Genomic DNA, 22,162 nt, shown 5'->3' on the forward strand with positions numbered 1-22,162 from the left:
ATATAATTGTTTGATTTGGATAGAAAACACCCTAAATTTCTAAAACTGTTTGAATGGTGTCTGTGAGTATAACAGAACTCATATGGCAGGCCAAAACCTGAGAAGATTCTAAACAGGAAGTGCCCTCTCTGACCATTTCTTGGCCTTCTTTGTCATCTCTATCCAAAACAGAGGATCTCTGCTCTAACGTGACACTTTCTAAGGCTCCCATAGGCTCTCAGAAGGCGCCAGAACGTTGAATGATGACTCTGCAGTTACTGGCTGAAAAACAGTAGCGCATTTGGTAAGTGGTCGATCTGAGAACAATGAGACGGGTGCGCGCGTGCACGTGAAGAGTCCATTTTCTTCTTTGAGTCTTTGAACGAAAACAACTTCTCCCGGTCGGAATATTATCGCTATTTTACGAGAAAAATCGCATAAAAATAGTTTTTAAACAGCGTTTGGCATGCTTCGAAGTACGGTAATGGAATATTTAGAATTTTTTTGTCACGATACGAGCGGGGCGCGTCACCCTTCGTTACCCTTCGGATAGTGTCTTGAACGCACGAAAAAAAACGCCGCTATTTGGATATAACTATGGATTATTTGGAACCAAACCAACATTTGTTGTTGAAGTAGAAGTCCTGGGAGTGCATTGTGACGAAGAAAAGCAAAGGTAATCAAATTTTTCTTATAGTAAATCTGAGTTTGGTGAGTACCAAACTTGGTGGGTGTCAAAATAGCTAGCCTCTGATGGCCGGGCTATCTACTCAGAATATTGCAAAATGTGCTTTCACCGAAAAGCTATTTTAAAATCGGACACCGCGATTGCATAAAGGAGTTCTGTATCTATAATTCTTAAAATAATTGTTATGTTTTTTGTGAACGTTTATCGTGAGTAATTTAGTAAATTCACCGGAAGTGTTCGGTGGGAATGCTAGTCACATGCTAGTCACATGCTAATGTAAAAAGCTGGTTTTTGATATAAATATGAACTTGATTGAACAAAACATGCATGTATTGTATAACATAATGTCATAGGAGTGTCATCTGATGAAGATCATCAAAGGTTAGTGCTGCATTTAGCTGTGGTTTTGGTTTTGGTTTTTGTGACATTATATGCTAGCTTGAAAAATGGGTGTCTGATTATTTCTGGCTGGGTACTCTGCTGACATAATCTAATGTTTTGCTTTCGTTGTAAAGCCTTTTTGAAATCGGACAGTGTGGTTAGATTAACGAGAGTCTTGTCTTTAAAATGGTGTAAAATAGTTATATGTTTGAGAAATTGAAGTAATAGCATTTCTAAGGTATTTGAATATCGCGCCACGGGATTCCACTGGCTGTTGACTAGGGTGGGACGCAAACGTCCCACCTTGCCCAGAGAGGTTAATGTGCTTCTTCTTGAGCCACTCCTTTGTTGCCTTGGCCGTGTGTTTTGGGTCATTGTCATGCTGGAATACCCATCCACAACCCATTTTCAATGCCCTGGCTGAGGGAAGGAGGTTCTCACCCAAGATTTGACGGTACATGGCCCCGTCCATTGTCCCATTGATGCGGTGAAGTTGTCCTGTCCCCTAAGCAGAAAAACACCCCCAAAGCATAATGTTTCCACCTCCATGTTTGATGGTGTGGATGGTGTTCTTGCGGTCATAGGCAGCATTCCTCCTCCCCCAAACACGGCGAGTTGAGTTGATGCCAAAGAGCTCCATTTTGGTCTCATCTGACCACAACACTTTCACCCAGTTGTCCTCTGAATCATTCAGATGTTCATTGGCAAACTTCGGACGGGCATGTATATGTGCTTTCTTGAGCAGGGCGACCTTGCGGGCGCTGCAGGATTTCAGTCCTTCACGGCGTAGTGTGTTACCAATTGTTTTCTTGGTGACTATGGTCCCAGCTGCCTTGAGATCATTGACAAGATCCTCCCGTGGAGTCCTGGGCTGATTCGTCACCGTTCTCATGATCATTGCAACTCCATGAGGTGAGATCTTGCATGGAGCCCCAGGCCGAGGGAGATTGACAGTTCTTTTGTGTTTCTTCCATTTGCGAATAATCGCACCAACTGTTGTCACCTTCTCACCAAGCTGCTTGGCGATGGTCTTGTAGCCCATTCCAGCCTTGTGTAGGTCTACAATCTTGTCCCTGACATCCTTGAAGAGCTCTTTGGTCTTGGCCAGGGTGGAGAGTTTGGAATCTGATTGATTGATTGCTTCTGTGGACAGGTGTCTTTTATACAGGTAATAAACTCCTAATCTCAGCTCGTTACCTGTATAAAAGACACCTGGGAGCCAGAAATCTTTCTGATTGAAATCTTTCTGATTCCCTCATTAAAATGCAAATCATTTTATAACATTTTTGACATGCGTTTTTCTGGATTTTTGTTGTTGTTATTCTGTCTCTCACTGTTCAAATAAACCTACCATTAAAATTATAGACTGATCATTTCTTTGTCAGTGGGCAAACGTACAAAATCAGCAGGGGATCAAATACTTTTTTCCCTCACTGTATATCCCCCCCCACTAGAATCCCCATACTTTAACGATGACAGCTTCTCCATCCTAGAGGGGGAGATCAACGATTTCCAGGCTCAGGGACATGTACTACTCTGTGGCGACCTAAATGCCAGAACTGGACAATCACCTGACACCCTCAGCACACAGGGGGACAAACACCTACCTGGAGGTGACACCATTCCCTCCCCCATATGCCCCCCTAGGCACAACTATGACAAAACAACCAACAAAAATGGGTCACAACTCCTGCAGCTCTGTCGAACGCTGGGTCTGTACATAGTCAATGGTGGGCTTCGAGGGGACTATGGTAGGTACACCTATAGCTCATCTCTTGGCAGTAGTACTGTAGACTACTTTATCACTGACCTCAACCCAGAGTCTCTTAGAGTGTTCACAGTCAGTCCACTGACACCCCTATCAGACCACAGCAAAATCACAGTCTACTTGAACAGAGCAATACTCAGTCATGAGGCATCAAAGCCAAAGGAACTGAATAATATTAAGAAATGCTATAGATGTAAGGACTGTAGTGTAGAAACCAAAAAACAATTAGTCAACAACAAATGCAATCCCTTTTAGACAACTTCCTGGACAAAACGTTCCACTGTAATAGTGAAGGTGTGAACTTGGCAGTAGAAAATCTTAACAGAATATTTGACTTTTTAGCTTCCGTATCAAATCAAAAAATTCAAGCAGACAACCTAAGAAAATTAACAACAATAACAAATGGCTGGATGAAGAATGCAAAATCCTAAGAAAGAAATTGAGAAACCTATTCAACTAAAACACAGAGACCCAGAAAACCTGAATCTACGCCTTCACTATGGTGAATCCCTAAAACAATACAGAAATAACCTACAGAAAAAGAAGGAACAGCACATCAGAAATCAGCTCAATATAATTAAAGAATCCATAGACTCCAACCACTTCTGGGAGAATTAGAAAACACTAAACAAACAACAACATGAAGAATTATCTATCCAAAATGGAGATGTATGGATAAACCACTTCTCCAATCTTTTTGGCTCTATAACAAAGAACAAACAGCTAAAACAAATACATGATCAAATACAAATCTTAGAATCAACTATTAAAGACGACCAGAACTCACTGGACTCTCCAATTACATTGAATGAACTACAGGACAAAATACAAACCCTCCAACCCAAAAGGGCTGTGGTGTTGATGGTATCCTCAATTAAATGATCAAATATACAGACAACAAATTCCAATTGGCTATACTAAAACTCTTTAACATCATCCTCAGCTCTGGCATATTCCCCAATATTTGGAACCAAGGACTGATCACCCCAATCCACAAAATTGGAGACAAATTTGACCCCAATAACTACAGTGGGATATGCGTCAACAGCAATCTTGGGAAAATCCTCTGCATTATCATTAACAGCAGACTTGTACATTTCCTAAGTGAAAACAATGTACTGAGCAAATGTCAAATTGGCGTTTTACCAAATTACCGTACAACAGACCACGTATTCACCCTGCACACCCTAATTGACAAACAAACAAACCAAAACAAAGGCAAAGTCTTCTCACACTTTGTGGACTTCAATAAAGCTTTCGACTCAATTTGGCATGAAGGTTTTCTATACAAATTAATGGAAAGTGGTGTTAGGGGAAAAACATACGACATCATAAAATCCATGTACATAAACAACAAGTGTGCGGTTAAAACTGGCAAAAGACACACAAATTCATTTCCAAAGGGCCGTGGGGTGAGACATGGATGCAGCTTAAGCCCCACCCTCTTCAACATATATATCAACGAATTGGCGAGGGCACTAGAACGGTCTGCAGCACCCGGCCTCAACCTACTAGAATCTGAAGATAAATGTCTACTCTTTGCTGATGATCTGGTGGTTCTGTCACCGACCAAGGAGGGCTTACATCAGCACCTAGATCTGTCCCCAACCAAGGAGGGCCTACAGCAGCACCTAGATCTGTCCCCAACCAAGGAGGGCCTACAGCAGCACCTAGATCTGTCCCCAACCAAGGAGGGCCTACAGCAGCACCTAGATCTGTCCCCAACCAAGGAGGGCCTACAGCAGCACCTAGATCTGTCCCCAACCAAGGAGGGCTTACATCAGCACCTAGATCTGTCCCCAACCAAGGAGGGCCTACAGCAGCACCTAGATCTGTCCCCAACCAAGGAGGGCCTACAGCAGCACCTAGATCTGTCCCCAACCAAGGAGGGCCTACAGCAGCACCTAGATCTGTCACCAACCAAGGAGGGCCTACAGCAGCACCTAGATCTGTCCCCAACCAAGGAGGGCCTACAGCAGCACCTAGATCTGTCCCCAACCAAGGAGGGCCTACAGCAGCACCTAGATCTGTCCCCAACTAAGGAGGGCCTACAGCAGCACCTAGATCTTCTGCACAGATTCTGCCAGACCTGGGCCCTGACAGTAAATCTCAGTGTTCCAAAAAAGGCCCAGTTGCCAGAACCACAAATACAAATTCCATCTAGACACTGTTGCCCTAGAGTACACAAAAAACTATACATACCCTCGGCCTAAACATCAACACCACAGGTACCTTCCACAAAGCTGTGAACAATCTCAGAGACAAGGCAAGAAGGGCCTTCTATGCCATCAAAAGGAACATAAAATGTGACATACCAATTAGGATCTGGCTAAAAATACTTGCATCGGTTATAGCCATTGCCCTTTATGGTTGTGAGGTCTGGGGTCCGCTCACCAACCAAGAATTCACAAAACGGGACAAACACCAAATTGAGTGTCTGCTTGCAGAATTCTGCAAAAATATCCTGAGGGTCAACGTAAAACACCAAATAATGACAGGCTATGTGCACACTGCCCACAAAATGAGGTGGAAACTGAGCTGCACTTCCTAACCTCCTGCCAAATGTATGACCATTTTAGAGACACATATTTCCCTCAGATTACACAGATCCACAAAGAATTCGAAAACAAATCCAATTTTAATAAACTCCCATATCTACTGGGTGAAATAGCACAGTGTTCCATCACAGCAGCAAGATTTGTGACCTGTTGCCACAAGAAAAGGACAACCAATGAAGAACAAACACCATTCTAAATACAACCTATATTTATGTTGATTTATTTTCCCTTTTATAATTTAACTATTTGCACATCGCTACAACACTGTATGTAGCCATAATATGACCTTTGAAATGTCTTCATTATTTTGGAACTTGTGAGTGTAATATTTACTGTTCACTTTTTACTGTTTATTTCACTTTAGTTTATCTATTTCACTTGATTTGGCAATGTAAACATGTGATTCCCATGCCAATAATGCCCCTTGAATTGAATTGAGAGAGGGAGAGAGAGAGAGAGAGAGAGAGAGGGGGAGAGAGAGGGAGAGAGAGAGAGCGAGAGAGAGAGAGAGAGGAAATAGAGGAGAGACAGAGAGAGAGAGGAAATAGAGGAGAGAGAGAGAGAGAGAGAGAGAGAGAGAGCACCTAAATATAAACACTACTGGCACCCAAAATCAGTACCGGAACCTATTTCAGTCCAAGTCAAGCACTGATTACATGCTCTTCCATGCCAGTTCATTTTACTGAGACCCATTAGAATTAGATGAGACTAGGATGGAGGAAGAGAGATGAGAGATATGACAGGGTTGGGGGTAGCCATTCTAGAGCTGGCAGCAACACAAGAGAACAGTCTCTGATCAAAACATACTTCTTTCAAGTCAGTTTACTTCTCTAACCAACAACACAATGTGGACATGAATTTCTTCTTGAATTGAATGTGATTACTAAGTAGTCTGATGTCTACGTTGCATTGTTATGTTGTTATGTTGAATGTGATTACTGGGCGGCAGGGTAGCCTAGTGGTTAGAGCGTTGGGCCAGTAACCGAAAGGTTGCAAGATCAAATCCCTGGGCTGACAAGGTAAAAATCAGTCGTTCTACCCCTGAACAACCGAAAGGTTGCAAGATCAAATCCCTGGGCTGACAAGGTAAAAATCAGTCGTTCTACCCCTGAACAAGGCAGTTAACCCACTGTTCCTAGGCTGTCATTATAAATAAGAATTTGTTCTTAACGGACTTGCCTAGTTAAATCAAATTTGAATAAATGTCTATGTTGCATTGACCCCTTCTAGAGGACAAGCTGTAACATTAAACTCACCTAGTCAGCATCTAGCCAATCAGCACCTAGCCAGCCAGCCGGTCAGTTAACTAGCCAGCCAGCTACCAATCCACCCACTAACCCACCTTGCAGTCTTTCTGGTACTTGCTCCACAAGTCTTTACTCAGGCCCCCCGACGCCTCACAAGGTTTGTCAGGAGGGACAATGTTGTGGTTGACCAGTGCTGACAAGTGGGTACGGACCGTGGACAGGTGTCGACAGTAGGCCAGCCCTACAGGGAGGGAGGGAGGGAGAAGAGACAGGTGTGGAGAGAAAGAAGAAGGGAATGACAAGGGAAGAAAAGGGAAGGAAGGAGTGGAGAGAAAGAAAGACATGAAAGAAGACAGGAGGTCTCTTCCTTTACGCCGTAGGAACTGGTCTGTTCCTTTACGCCGTAGGAACTGGTCTGTTCCTTTACGCCGTAGGAACTGGTCTCTTCCTTTACACCATAGGAACTGGTCTCTCTTCCTTTACGCCGTAGGAACTGGTCTCTTCCTTTACACCATAGGAACTGGTCTCTTCCTTTACACCATAGGAACTGGTCTGTTCCTTTACGCCGTAGGAACTGGTCTCTTCCTTTACACCGTAGGAACTGGTCTCTTCCTTTACGCCATAGGAACTGGTCTCTTCCTTTACGCCATAGGAACTGGTCTCTTCCTTTACGCCATAGGAACTGGTCTCTTCTTTTACACCATAGGAACTGGTCTCTTCCTTTACACCATAGGAACTGGTCTCTTCCTTTACACCATAGGAACTGGTCTCTTCCTTTACACCATAGGAACTGGTCTCTTCCTTTACACCATAGGAACTGGTCTCTTCCTGTACGCCATAGGAACTGGTCTGTTCCTTTACGCCATAGGAACTGGTCTCTTCCTTTACACCATAGGAACTGGTCTCTTCCTTTACGCCATAGGAACTGGTCTCTTCCTTTACACCATAGGAACTGGTCTCTTCCTTTACACCATAGGAACTGGTCTCTTCCTTTACGCCGTAGGAACTGGTCTCTCTTCCTTTACGCCGTAGGAACTGGTCTCTTCCTTTACGCCATAGGAACTGGTCTCTTCCTTTACACCATAGGAACTGGTCTCTTCCTTTACGCCATAGGAACTGGTCTCTCTTCCTGTACGCCATAGGAACTGGTCTCTTCCTTTACGCCATAGGAACTGGTCTCTTCCTTTACGCCGTAGGAACTGGTCTCTCTTCCTTTACGCCATAGGAACTGGTCTCTTCCTTTACGCCATAGGAACTGAGAAACAAACAGCTCTGAGAGAGAGAGAACACATGCAGACTTACATCCGTAGAAGGCCCTGGAGACGATCTGCCTTTTCATATTCTGGCACAGCATCTTCAGAGGGCTCCTGGAGACAGGAAACACATACAGCGGTGAGATTATGACAGCATGATTTCAGGTTATCAATTAATGATGTGATCCACTCTCTGCAGGAGTGTATGTATGTCTGTATGAGGAACGGACTGTGTGTGTGTGTGAGTCCATACGTGTGTTTGTGTGTGTGTGTGTGTGTGTGTGTGTGTGTGTGTGTGTGTGTGTGTGTGTGTGTGTGTGTGTGTGTGTGTGTGTGTGCGTGTGTGTGTATGTGTGCGTGCGCGTGTGTGTGTATGTGTGCGTGCGTGCGTGTGTGTGTGTATTCTCACCGGTCGTGGATGCAGGTGCAGCCTGCTGGGTATTCCAATGAGACATTACTGCCCCCTGCAGTGCAAGGCAGACATGACGACATGTGACTGGTGCACTCTGCTCCCTGCTGCCATGACGACGGGCTGCCTCCCATATAGGCTCCCTGGATGTCCATCATCTCCCCATGGTCTGGAGGGTGAGGGGGGGTGGAGAGAGAGGGATGGAGAGAGAGGGTGAGAGAGAGGGATGGAGAGAGGGATGGAGAGAGAGGGTGAGAGAGAGCGGGATGAGAGAGAGAGGGATGGAGAGGGAGGGATGGAGAGAGAGGGATGGAGAGAGGGATGGAGAGAGAGGGTGAGAGAGAGCGGGATGAGAGAGAGAGGGATGGAGAGGGAGGGATGGAGAGGGAGGGATGGAGAGAGAGGGTGAGAAGGAGGGATGGAGAGAGAGGGATGAGAGAGTGGGGATGGAGAGAGAGGAATAGAGAGGGAGGGTGAGAGGGGGTGAGAGAGGGGGGGTGGAGAGAGAGGAATGGAGGGGGGAGAGAGAAGGATGGAGAGAGAGCGATGGAGAGAGTGGGGTGAGAGAAGGATGGAGAAGGGAGAATGGAAAGGGGGAGAGAGAGAGGGATAGAGTGAGGAGAGAGAAAGGGGGGGAAGAGAGAGGGATAGAGGGATGGAGGGAGAGGTGAATGAGAGAGAGATATGGAGAGAGAAGGGAGAGAGTGAGGGATGAGAGAGAGAAAGTGATGGAACAAGGGGGAAGACAACAGCAAGGAAAATAGATAAAATGATGAGGGACAGAGAATCACTCTTAAGGTGCTCTGAGACTAGGCTGTAAACTAACCTGTTGGCTGCGTCCAGAATGTGTCATTGGTTTCCTTATTGGCTAAATAAAACAAAATCTCTTGTCTGGCTAGAATGACATTATCTGTTTCCCAGGCTCTAACTCAACCAAGACAACAATTCAGGTAGAGAGAGATTTCTCTCTTCATCGATTTCAGATTCGAATGACTCTTTCAAATACTGTATTTTCAATTTAGCGTACATTGCTCACATAGATGTATGAGGTATACATTTACAGAGCCTTCAGAAAGTATTCATACCCCTTGACTTATTCCACATTTTGTTGTGCTACAGCCTGAATTCAAAATGGATCAAATATAATGTTTTCTCACCCATCTACAAACGATATCCCATAATGCAAAGTGAAAACATGTTTTTTTTTTTAAATTTTCAAATGTATTGAAAATTAAATACAGAAATGGTTAATTTACATAATTATTCACACCCCTGAGTCAATACATGTTAGAATCACCTTTGGCAGCGATTACAGCTGTGAGTCTTTCTGAGTAAGTCTCTAAGAGCTTTGCACACCTGGATTGTACAATATTTGCAAATTTTTGTAATTATTCAAACTCTGTCAAGTTGTTTGTTGTTCATTGCTAGACAGCCATTTTCAAGTGTTACCATATATTTTCGATTTATGTCAAAACTGTATCTATGCCACTCAGTAACATTCAATGTCGTTTTGGTAAGAAACTCAGGTGTATATTTGGCCTTGTGTTTTAGGTAATTGTCCTTATGAAAGGTACTCAGTGACGTGTTGTATTGGATTTGCCCCAAATATAACGCTTTGTATTCAGGACAAAAATTTCATTTCTTTGCCACATTTTTCACAGATTTACTTTAGTGCCTTGTTGCAAACAGGATGCATGTTTTGGAATATTTTCATTTTGTACAGGTTTTCTTCTTTTCATTTAGGTTAGTATTGTGGAGTAACTACAATGTTGTTGATCCATCCTCAGTTTTCTCCTATCAAAGCCATTAAACTCTGTAACTGTTTTAAAATCACCATTGGCCTCATGGTGAAATCCCTGAGCGGTTTCCTTCCTCTCTGGCAACTGAGTTAGGAAGGACGCCTGTATTTTTATAGTGACTGGATGTATTTATACACCAACCAAATTGTAATTAATAACTTCACCAATATCCAAGTGATATTCAATGTCTTATTTTTATTTATTTTTATACATCTACCAATAGGTACCAATCGGCATTGGAAAACCTCCCTGGTCTTTGTGGTTGAATCTGTGTTTGAAATTCAAGCCTCAACTGAGGGACCTTACAGATCATTGTATGTGTGGGGTACAGAGATGAGGTAGTCATTCCAAAATCATGTTAAACACTATTATTGCCCACAGCGTGAGTCCATGCAACTTATTATGTGAATTGTTCAGCACATTTTTACTCCTGAACTTATTTAAGCATCGCCATAACAAAGGGTATGAATACTTATTGACTCAAAACATTTCAGATTTTAATTTTTATTTATTTGTAAACATTTATAAAAATATAATTCCACTTTGACATTTTTGGGGTATTGTGTGTAGGCCAGTGACACAAAATCTCCATGTAATCCATTTTAAATTCAGGCTGCAAGACAACAAAATGTGGAAAAGGTAATGGGGTGTGAATACTTCCTGAAGGCACTGTATGTATATGGTTATCCATAAGTGAGTCAGACAAACATCATAAAACACAAAAACATTATATTGAGAATAAACAAAAATGTGGAATTGAATAAGAAGAAGTTTTGGGAAGCGAGAGTTTTGGAAGCAAATCGAAGGAAGGAAGGAAGCGAGCAGACAGAGCAGAGCAGAGCATGCTGGGGGGATTAGGCCAGGCAGAGAGGATGCTGGGAAGACATGCTTATAGAGCCCAGTCAGAGAGAAGACACAGAGCAAAAACTGTCTCCACAAAAAAGACCAAAAACGACATTAGGAGAGGAGAGGAAAGGAGAGGGGGAGATGAGGAGGAGAAGGACATGAGGAGAGAGACAGGGCAGCGAGGTTCTCAGGCCATGCAGGAAGCATAAAGCATAAAGCCAGAACGTGACAACAACAAAAAAGCGAAACGCCAAAACAGGAACAAAAAGAAAACAACTAAATGTCCATTAAGGGTAAAAATACAAAGAATTATAAAAACATCAACATCCAAAAAATGCTCTTCACCTTAATTCTTCAGGGTGGAGCAGATTACCTGTTATAAATATGAGTAGCTGTTCTTTGGTTGTTCAGCAAAAACAAAAAAAAAAGAAATCAAAACGATAAAACATAACCAAACATAAAATGCTGCCTGGAAAAGGAGACCCCGCATTCGGACTCCCTAGAAAATGTATTTTTTTGGGCTATGCGAGTTCAACAGGAAGTGATTTTAGGGTTTTTGGTATACACTCCCGGGTGTTGACATAACAATACTGTAACAGGGTAGGAACCAAAGTGTGACAGGGTAGGAACCAAAGTGTTGTCCATGTCTCTACTACTGCGGAACCCCACAGGACCTAGCCGTCACAATGGAAGGGACGAGGGGACGACGGGGGTTAGTGAAGAATTACAGTGAACAGCATTGCAGAAAAAACGCCTGCACGAACAGAGAAAGAGGAAAAACTATATCAGAGCAAAGAAATCAATCAAAAATATATATACAGTTGAAGTCGGAAGTTTACATACACTTAGGTTAGAGTCAGTAAAACTCATTTTTCAACCACTCCACAAATTTCTTGTTAACAAACTATAGTTTTGGCAAGTCGGTTAGGACATCTACTTTGTGCATGACACAAGTCATTTTTCCAACAATTGTTTACAGACAGATTATTTCACTTATAATTCACTGTATCACAATTCCAGTGGGTCAGAAGTTTACATACACTAAGTTGACTGTGCCTTTAAACAGCTTGGAAAATTCCAGAAAATGATGTCATGGCTTTAGAATCTTCTGATAGGCTAATTGACATCATTTGAGTCAATTGGAGGTTGACCTCTGGATGTATTTCAAGGCCTACCTTCAAACTCAGTGCCTCTTTGCTTGACATCATGGGAAAATGAAAAGAAATCAGACAAGACCACAGAAAAAAAAAGTACCCAAGTATAAACACCATGGGACCACGCAGCCGTCATACCGCTCAGGAAGGAGACGCATTCTGTCTCCTAGAGATGAACGTACTTTGGTGCGAAAGTGCAAATCAATCACAGAACAACAGCAAAGAACCTTGTGAAGATGCTGGAGGAAACAGGTACAAAGTATCTATATCCACAGTAAAATGAGTCCTATATCGACATAACCTGAAAGGCCACTCAGCAAGGAAGAAGCCACTGCTCCAAAACCGCCATAAAAAAGCCAGACTAAGGTTTGGTCTGATGAAACAAAAATAGAACTGTTTGGCCATAATGATCATCGTTATGTTTGGAGGAAAAAGGGGGAGGCTTGCAAGCCGAAGAACACCATCCCAACCGTGAAGCACGGGGTGGCAGCATCATGTTGTGGGGGTGCTTTGCTGCAGGAGGGACTGGTGTACTTCACAAAATAGATGGCTTAATGAGGTAGGAAAATGAAGTGGATATTTTGAAGCAACATCTCAAGACATCAGTCAGGAAGTTAAAGCTTGGTCGCAAATGAGTCTTTGATAAAATAATTTATATGTTTAAAGATAATGATTAAATAATTCTACCCTGATATGTAACCATTAGGGATTATAGTTTATGTAGCATGTATAAGGAATAATTAAAGTATTACATGTAAGTCCAACTAGCTTGGACTGGGAGGGAGATAAATGTGTCTAAGAAAATACTGAGAACAATTACCCGACCTGGCTAGAACTCTGAGAAACTTATGATAGGACAGGGAGTCATTTTCAAGGTTCCTCTAATCTCGGGGGAATGGAACGGACAGCGTTGGGTAGTGATAACCAGTGGTGAGAACTCTGGGGAGGGATACATCCCACCTACTGTCTGTGTGGATGTATGTGCGTAAGTAAGGAGTGAACTATAAAATGGATGTCTTTGTATGATGGACTTCAGAGTACCGTCATGAATAAACATTTTGACTATTGTAAGCTGGGACTCTCATCTGTTTCATTCAACCAGAATCTTACAAACTCTAGGTTGCAGACTGAGTAGATTAATTGAAGTTTATGAACATTGATAACGAAATTCACATAACAGTCTTCCAAATGGACAATGACCCCAAGCATACTTCCAAAGTTGTGGCAAAATGGCTTAAGGACAACAAAGTCAAGGTATTGGAGTGGCCATCACAAAGCCCTGGCCTCAATCCTAAAGAAATTTGAGGACAGAACTGAAAAAGCGTGTGGGAGCAAGGAGGCCTACAAACCTGACTCAGTTACACCAGCCCTGTCAGGAGGAATGGGCCAAAATTCACCCAACTTATTGTGGGAAGCTTGTGGAAGGCGACCCGGAACTTTTGACCCAAGTTAAACAATTTAAAGGCAATGCTACCAAATACTAATTGTAAACTTCTGACCCACTGGGAATGTGATGAAAGAAATAGAAGCTGAAATAAATCTTTCTCTCTACTATTATTCTGACGTTTCACATTCTTAAAATAAAGTGGTGATCCTAACTGACTTAAAAAAAATGAATTTTTACTAGGATTAAATGTCATGAATTGTGAAAAACTGAGTTGAAATGTATTTGGCTAAGGTGTATGTAAACTTCTGACTTCAATTGTATATATAGAGAGTGAGACATAGAGATACAGTACATATATATATATATAGAGAGAGAGAGATAGAGAGAGGAGGAGGGGTATTCCTTCCAGTAGAAACAAACAACACACCTTCTTTTAAAACGAAATGAAACTGGTTGCTGCATATCTCACATGCAAACAGGTCAGGCATGTTGCAGTGAACGTAAATGAAGACAATGGAGCCAAAACAAAAACTAAACAGTAAACAGAAGGGTTAAGAGAACCAAACCAACAACAGGTGCAAAAAGGAAAAACAACAGAGCAAATTATCAAAGCATTTCTTTGTGCCCCAAAACCCAGACCCAACAGTGCTGAGAGGAGAGGACCACAGTGACTGAGAATAACATGGTACTGCTCCATTGAGAGGAGAGGACCAAAGTGACTGAGGATAACATGGTACTGCTCCATTGAGAGGAGAGGACCACAGTGACTGAGAATAACATGGTACTGCTCCATTGAGAGGAGAGGACCACAGTGACTGAGGATAACATGGTACTGCTCCATTGAGTGGAGAGGACCACAGTGACTGAGGATAACATGGTACTGCTCCATTGAGAGGAGAGGACCACAGTGACTGAGGATAACATGGTACTGCTCCATTGAGAGGAGAGAAGAGGACCACAGTGACTGAGGATAACATGGTACTGCTCCATTGAGAGGAGAGGACCACAGTGACTGAGGATAACATGGTACTGCTCCATTGAGAGGAGAGGAGAGGACCACAGTGACTGAGAGTAACATGGTACTGCTCCATTGAGAGGAGAGGACCACAGTGACTGAGAATAACATGGTACTGCTCCATTGAGAGGAGAGGAGAGGACCACAGTGACTGAGAGTAACATGGTACTGCTCCATTGAGAGGAGAGGAGAGGACCACAGTGACTGAGAGTAACATGGTACTGCTCCATTGAGAGGAGAGGAGAGGACCACAGTGACTGAGAATAACATGGTACTGCTCCATTGAGAGGAGAGAAGAGGACCACAGTGACTGAGGATAACATGGTACTGCTCCATTGAGAGGAGAGGACCACAGTGACTGAGAATAACATGGTACTGCTCCATTGAGAGGAGAGGACCACAGTGACTGAGAATAACATGGTACTGCTCCATTGAGAGGAGAGAAGAGGACCACAGTGACTGAGGATAACATGGTACTGCTCCATTGAGAGGAGAGGAGAGGACCACAGTGACTGAGGATAACATGGTACTGCTCCATTGAGATGAGAGGACCATCATTCCCTATGAAGTTGACTTCTTTAGACCAGGGCCCATAGGGAAAAGGGAGTCATTTGAGACGCAGACAATCAGAGATAACAGTCTCTAAAGGGACTAGGGAGGGAGGACAGTCATCAGAGATAACAGTCTCTAAACGGACCAGGGAGGACAGTCATCAGAGATAACAGTCTCTAAACGGACCAGGGAGGACAGTCATCAGAGATAACAGTCTCTAAACGGACCAGGGAGGACAGTCATCAGAGATAACAGTCTCTAAATGGACCAGGGAGGGAGGACAGTCATCAGAGATAACAGTCTCTAAATGGACCAGGGAGGACAGTCATCAGAGATAACAGTCTCTAAAGGGACCAGGGAGGACAGTCATCAGAGATAACAGTCTCTAAAGGGACCAGGGAGGGAGGACAGTCATCAGAGATAACAGTTTCTAAAGGGACCAGGGAGGGAGGACAGTCATCAGAGATAACAGTCTCTAAATGGACCAGGGAGGACAGTCATCAGAGATAACAGTCTCTAAAGGGACCAGGGAGGGAGGACAGTCATCAGAGATAACAGTCTCTAAAGGGACCAGGGAGGGAGGACAGTCATCAGAGATAACAGTCTCTAAATGGACCAGGGAGGACAGTCATCAGAGATAACAGTTTCTAAAGGGACCAGGGAGGGAGGACAGTCATCAGAGATAACAGTCTCTAAATGGACCAGGGAGGACAGTCATCAGAGATAACAGTCTCTAAAGGGACCAGGGAGGGAGGACAGTCATCAGAGATAACAGTCTCTAAAGGGACCAGGGAGGGAGGACAGTCATCAGAGATAACAGTCTCTAAATGGACCAGGGAGGACAGTCATCAGAGATAACAGTCTCTAAAGGGACCAGGGAGGGAGGACAGTCATCAGAGATAACAGTCTCTAAAGGGACCAGGGAGGGAGGACAGTCATCAGAGATAACAGTCTCTAAATGGACCAGGGAGGACAGTCATCAGAGATAACAGTCTCTAAAGGGACCAGGGAGGACAGTCATCAGAGATAACAGTCTCTAAATGGACCAGGGAGGGAGGGAGGACAGTCATCTGAGATAACAGTCTCTAAAGGGACCAGGGAGGACAGTCATCAGAGATAAGTCTCTAAATGGACCAGGGAGGGAGGGAGGACAGTCATCAGAGATAACAGTCTCTAAAGGGACCAGGGAGGGAGGACAGTCATCAGAGATAAGTCTCTAAATGGACCAGGGAGGACAGTCATCAGAGATAACAGTCTCTAAATGGACCAGGGAGGACAGTCATCAGAGATGTATCTGCAAGCTGCTAACGTTACAGGGTCACCCAAGGTGACTAGAGGTCCATATTACAGCAAACTGAGAGAAAGAGAAGAGGCTACAGTATCTTATATTAAACCACATTCTGAAAATGAGAAAACGCTGTTGAAACCGGTGGCCAGTCAGTCTCCGGTCCTCTGTGTGCCAGCTGGTAGAGCACTGAGCCACAGATATTATAAATATTACTGTCCGTTTGACCCAAAGAAATACAACCAGTAGAACGGTCTTAGAGCCTTTCACCCTGGCAATTCATTAAATGGGGAGGCCCGTTATATTTCTACGGTCTGATCTACAGATTCTATTTCTACGGTCTGATCTACAGATTCTATTTCTATTTCTACGGTCTGATCTACAGATTCTATTTCTACGGTCTGATCTACAGATTATATTTCTATGGTCTGATCTACAGATTATATTTCTACGGTCTGATCTACAGATTATATTTCTATGGTCTGATCTACAGATTCTATTTCTACGGTCTGATCTACAGATTCTATTTCTACGGTCTGATCTACAGATTCTATTTCTACGGTCTGATCTACAGATTCTATTTCTACGGTCTGATCTACAGATTATATTTCTACGGTCTGATCTACAGATTATATTTCTACGGTCTGATCTACAGATTATATTTCTACGGTCTGATCTACAGATTATATTTCTACGGTCTGATCTACAGATTATATTTCTACGGTCTGATCTACAGATTATATTTCTACGGTCTGATCTACAGATTATATTTCTATGGTCTGATCTACAGATTATATTTCTACGGTCTGATCTACAGATTATATTTCTATGATCTGATCTACAGATTATATTTCTATGGTCTGATCTACAGATTATATTTCTATGGTCTGATCTACAGCAGCACAAGCAGCCTTTTGATTCAAGGTTCCTACATGGTAAATAAAGGTGGGGGTCAGGTAATGCTAGGCTACAGTGGGAATCACTTACATTAGACTGGCTTTATGTTTGTCTCTCTCTCTCTCTCTCTCTCTCTCTATCTCTCCCTCTCTCCCTCTTTCGCTCTCTCTCTCTTTACACAGTACTTCTCTCTATAGCTCTTTCTCGTCCCCTCTTTTTCCCCCTCTATCTCTTCTGCGCACAGGGACGTGCCACTTGACCTAGCTGTAGTTCTCACCATGGCAACGCACCAAGGCCTAGCCAACATCATGTTGTTATGAAGCAGTGCTGTCAGGTCACTGTTATAACACATTATCAGTCTATTATGAGTCGCTATAAAGGCCGTTATAAAGCCATTATGTGTGTTTAGTAGACAGTGTTACTTCTGACTGCAAGCCCAACCCAAAAAATATATATATTTCTACGTCTGACAGTGACTGTAAATGAATTTAAGACAAGTGGAAACTCATTATTTATCCTTGATTTATTATCTCAGGTATTGATTTGTTCGCGGGAACTTTACACCAAAACAAATAGTTTTGTCATTGTATCAAAGAGCAAGAGGAAAGTCAACATCGCTCAACTCTCCCACCATATCCTACCTACCCTGCACTGTTGGGATAGGCCATGGGGACAAAGACACACACAAGGGTTTAAAGGAGAGGGTTTTGGATTTGAGTTACAGGGTGCATGCAGGGTAGGATGGGGGAGGGACGGAACAAGGTGGGGGGGGGGGGGGGGGTCAGGTGATGGATAAAAACCTTTCATGACATTAGGATCTGTGAGGTTCCGCCAGCACATCATTGAGATCATAGCCTGGAGTCTATCCTCTTCCTCTTCATCATCATCCAGCGAGGGAGCACGGCTGCCCGTGGTGTGGTGGTAGTTTATAGTCACTGCTATATAACCAGGTAATAACACAGTTAAACATACAGCACAGCGCCATCTATAGGCCTGGTGGTGTGGTGGTAGTTTATAGTCACTGCTATATAACCAGGTAATAATACACACAGATAACACAGTTAAACATACAGCACAGCGCCATCTATAGGCCTGGTGGTGTGGTGGTAGTTTATAGTCACTGCTATATACCAGGCGATAATACCAGGCGATAATACCAGGCCCCCAGTGTACGGTCTGGAGTGTGAAGGCACGAGTTCTGCCGGTCGGTCACTGTGTAAAGTCTGCCCTAGAAAGCCAATGACGATCGTCAGAACGTTTACCATGATGAAGTTCGATCCCCACAGTGAATTATTTTAAAGTTTACTACAAAACCTGAGATATTTCATTAAATAATGATCCATTCTGACTACTACATGTGTCGTCACACAGGACCGTGTGCTGACACAGACCAATCACGGGCCGGCAGCTGTGGTGGTTAATTTCTGTTTTACCAAATGAGGAGGGAGACAAACTTCACACACCAGTCAGAGTTATACTTAAACTACATCTTTACTAATAAGAGCTTTTGCAAAAGCACTTTGACTTTCAATGATGCGCCATTTCTAATGAACCATTGAAAGTGACAACACAAAAGTACAAAGATCTTTTATAGCCAAGATACACCCCTCTCAACGTACATGATGAACCACAGACACATAGAATGGGTCACAAGGTTAAGATTTGTATGAAAGATATCTATAAAACATAGCAGACAGCAACTGCTGTGTCAACAGTTTTCATTGTACAGACCAGTGTCTGGTCCTCCTACTCCAAACTGGAACCGTCTCTTCCTGGTACGGTATAGAACAGAACCATTAACTCATGTTATCTGGAATGCTCTTTAGGTTTTATCACCCAAAGACATCATAAATCTCCTCTGTCAGTGTTATCTCATAGAGGCCCTCCTCAGTAGAACACACACACAATAGTTAACAGAATACTCTATTCTGTCGAATATTACAACCATTATAATACAATACAAGCATTATAACATAATCTTGCAATTTCCACGAGACAGGCTACGAGGAAGCTCCATAGTCATTACGGTTGACTGTCTCAGGCAGGATGAAAACGACTACATCGACCATGATCCTTAGCGATTTTTTTGGTGCCATACAGCCCAATTCAGCAAACTGGAGTACTTCTGGCTTCATGCACCATCTGGAGTTTTCCATAGGACTACCTGGATGACGTCAGCGCTATCACCATCTACTGGTTTTAATGTCCATGGATAATACACACAGGGAACACAGTTATACATACAGAACAGCACCACCTATAGGTCTGGAGGGATCCTTACAGCCTCTACCGTTTATAATCTCTACCGTTTATAATCTCTACCGTTTATAATCTCTACCGTTTACAGCCTCTACCGTTTACAGCCTCTACAGTTTACAGCCTTTACAGTTTACAGCCTCTACCGTTTACATCCTCTACCGTTTATAATCTCTACCGTTTACAGCCTCTACTGTTTACAGCCTCTACCGTTTACAGCCTCTACCGTTTACAGCCTCTACCGTTTACAGCCTCTACAGTTTACAGCCTCTACCGTTTACAGCCTCTACCGTTTACAGTCTCTACAGTTTACATCCTCTACAGTTTACAGACTCTACCGTTTACAGCCTCTACAGTTTATAGACTCTACCGTTTACAGCCTCTACAGCTTACAGCCTCTACAGTTTACAGCAGACAGACATACAAACTAAAGGAGATAGTAAATTCAAACATACAGAATGCTCAAGATACCTCCGGTAATTCCTCTGTCCATTCTGTCACTGCCTAACAATAGCTACTGTATGCTAAACATACACATAGACACAAAGAGAAGCACTCAACAGCAGACAAAGTGGACGAGAACAACTTTTACAGTGAAGTCTATCATGCATGTCCTTGGATGGTGTGGGTGCAATTTTGTGTGTGTGTGTGTGTGTGTGTGTGTGTGTGTGTGTGTGTGTGTGTGTGTGTGTTTTGGGAGGAGAGGGGTCACTCACTAGAGTCGTGGTGACGTCCAGGGTAGACAATGCGGAATACGTAGTCAGCTGCTGTCTGCTCCTCTCCCTCCTGATCTACCAGCCTGACTGTCTGCTCCTCTCCCTCCTGATCTACCAGCCTGACTGTGCTGGTCCTCTTCCTCAGCTTAGGAAACACCTTGCCCTGGAATATAGAGACACACACAACACACACACACACACACACACACACACACACACACACACACACACACACACACACACACACACACACACACACATAGGCGCATGCACGTACGCAAACACAGACACACACAGATAAATGCATACACACACACACACACACACACACATACAAACACACACACACACACGCACACACGCAAACACAGACACACACAGATAAATGCATACACACACACACACACACACACACACATACAAACACACGCACACACACAGACAAACAAACACACATATACACACATGCATGCTCACACAGACACACACATGTTTTACACTGTCACAGGATTCGGCAACAATTTATAGTTTACAGTATGTATAGTTGATTGTTGTACTTATGTTTATGTTGTTCTTGTAACTCAATAAGGTAGTGGATTTGATTCCTGAGACCACCCCTAAGTAACATGTACGCAGTATGACTGTAAGTCGCTTTGGATAAAAGCGTCTGCTGAAAGGAATATATTATATGTACAATACCAGTCAAAAGTTTGGACACACCTACTCATTCAAGGGTTTTTCTTTATTTTTACTATTTCCTACATTGTAGAATAATTGTGAAGACGTCAAAACTATGAAATAACACATTTGGAATCATGTAGTAACCAAATCAAAATATATATTTTTTTATATTTGAGATTCTTCAAAGTAGCCACCCTTTGCCTTGATGACAGCTTTGCACACTCTTGGCATTCTCTCAACCAGCTTCATGAGGTAGTCACCTGGAATGCATTTCAATTAACAGGTGTGCCTTGTTAAAAGTTAATTTGGGGAATTAATTTTCTTCTTAATTATTTGAGCCAATCAGTTGTGTTGTGACAAAGTAGGGGTGGTATAGAGAAGATAGCCCTATTTGGTAAAAGACCAAGTCCATATTACGGAAAGAACAGCTCAAACAAGCAAAGATAAACGACAGTCCATCATTACTTTAAGACATGAAGGTCAGGCAATCCAAAAAATGTCAAGAACTTTGATAGTTTCTTCAAGTGCAGTCGCAAAAACCATCAAGCGCTATGATGAAACTGTCTCTCATGAGGACCGCCACAGGAAAGGAAGACCCAGAGTTACCTCTACTGCAGAGGATAAGTTCATTAGAGTTACCAGCCTCAGATTGCAGCCCAAATAAATGGGTCACAGAGTTCAAGTAACAGACACATCTCAACATCAACTGTTCAGAGGAGACTGTGTGAATCAGGCCTTCATGGTCGAATTGCTACAAAGAAACCACTACTAAAGGACACCAATAAGAAGAAGAGACTTACTTGGGCCAAGAAACACGAGCAATGGACATTAGACCGGTGGAAATCTGTTCTTTGGTCTGATGGGTTCAAATTTGAGATTTTTGGTTCCAACCGCTGTGTCTTTGTGAGATGCAGAGTAGGTGAACGGATGATCTCCGCATGTGTGGTTCCCTCCGTGAAGCATGGAGGAGGAGGTGTGCTTTGCTGGTGACACTGTCAGTGATTTATTTAGAATTCAAGGCACACTTAACCAGCATGGCTACCACAGCATTCTGCAGAAATACGCCATCACATCTGGTTTGCACTTAGTCCCACTGTCATTTGTTTTCAACAGGACAATGACCCAACACACCTCAAAGGCTGTGTAAGGGCTATTTGACCAAGAAGGAGAGTGATGGAGTGTTGCATCAGATGACCTGGCCTCCACAATCACCTGACCTCAACCCAATTGAGATGGTTTGGGATGAGTTGGACCGCAGAGTGAAGGAAAAGCAGCCAACAAGTGCTCAGCA

General features: G+C 43.2%; 1 protein-coding gene across 2 annotated transcripts in view; it reads right to left on the minus strand.

The window, feature by feature from the left end:
• sgsm2 (small G protein signaling modulator 2) overlaps nt 1–22,162 on the minus strand; it is a 167,484-nt gene that overhangs the window by 19,681 nt on the left and 125,641 nt on the right. The window contains exons 11-15 of one of the 2 annotated variants that reach the window (XM_082966795.1): nt 20,191–20,353; nt 18,019–18,156; nt 8,284–8,452; nt 7,924–7,988; nt 6,717–6,862 (exon numbers count right to left, since the gene is read on the minus strand). In XM_082966795.1, coding sequence (XP_082822921.1) covers nt 6,717–6,862; nt 7,924–7,988; nt 8,284–8,452; nt 18,019–18,156; nt 20,191–20,353 — 681 coding nt within the window. The remainder of the gene's footprint in view (nt 1–6,716; nt 6,863–7,923; nt 7,989–8,283; nt 8,453–18,018; nt 18,157–20,190; nt 20,354–22,162) is intronic. The other variant, XM_082966796.1, reaches the window with a different exon arrangement.

Source organism: Salmo salar, chromosome 20, assembly GCF_965601325.2.
Source record: "Salmo salar chromosome 20, fSalSal1, whole genome shotgun sequence".
NCBI classification, from domain to species: Eukaryota; Metazoa; Chordata; class Actinopteri; order Salmoniformes; family Salmonidae; genus Salmo; species Salmo salar.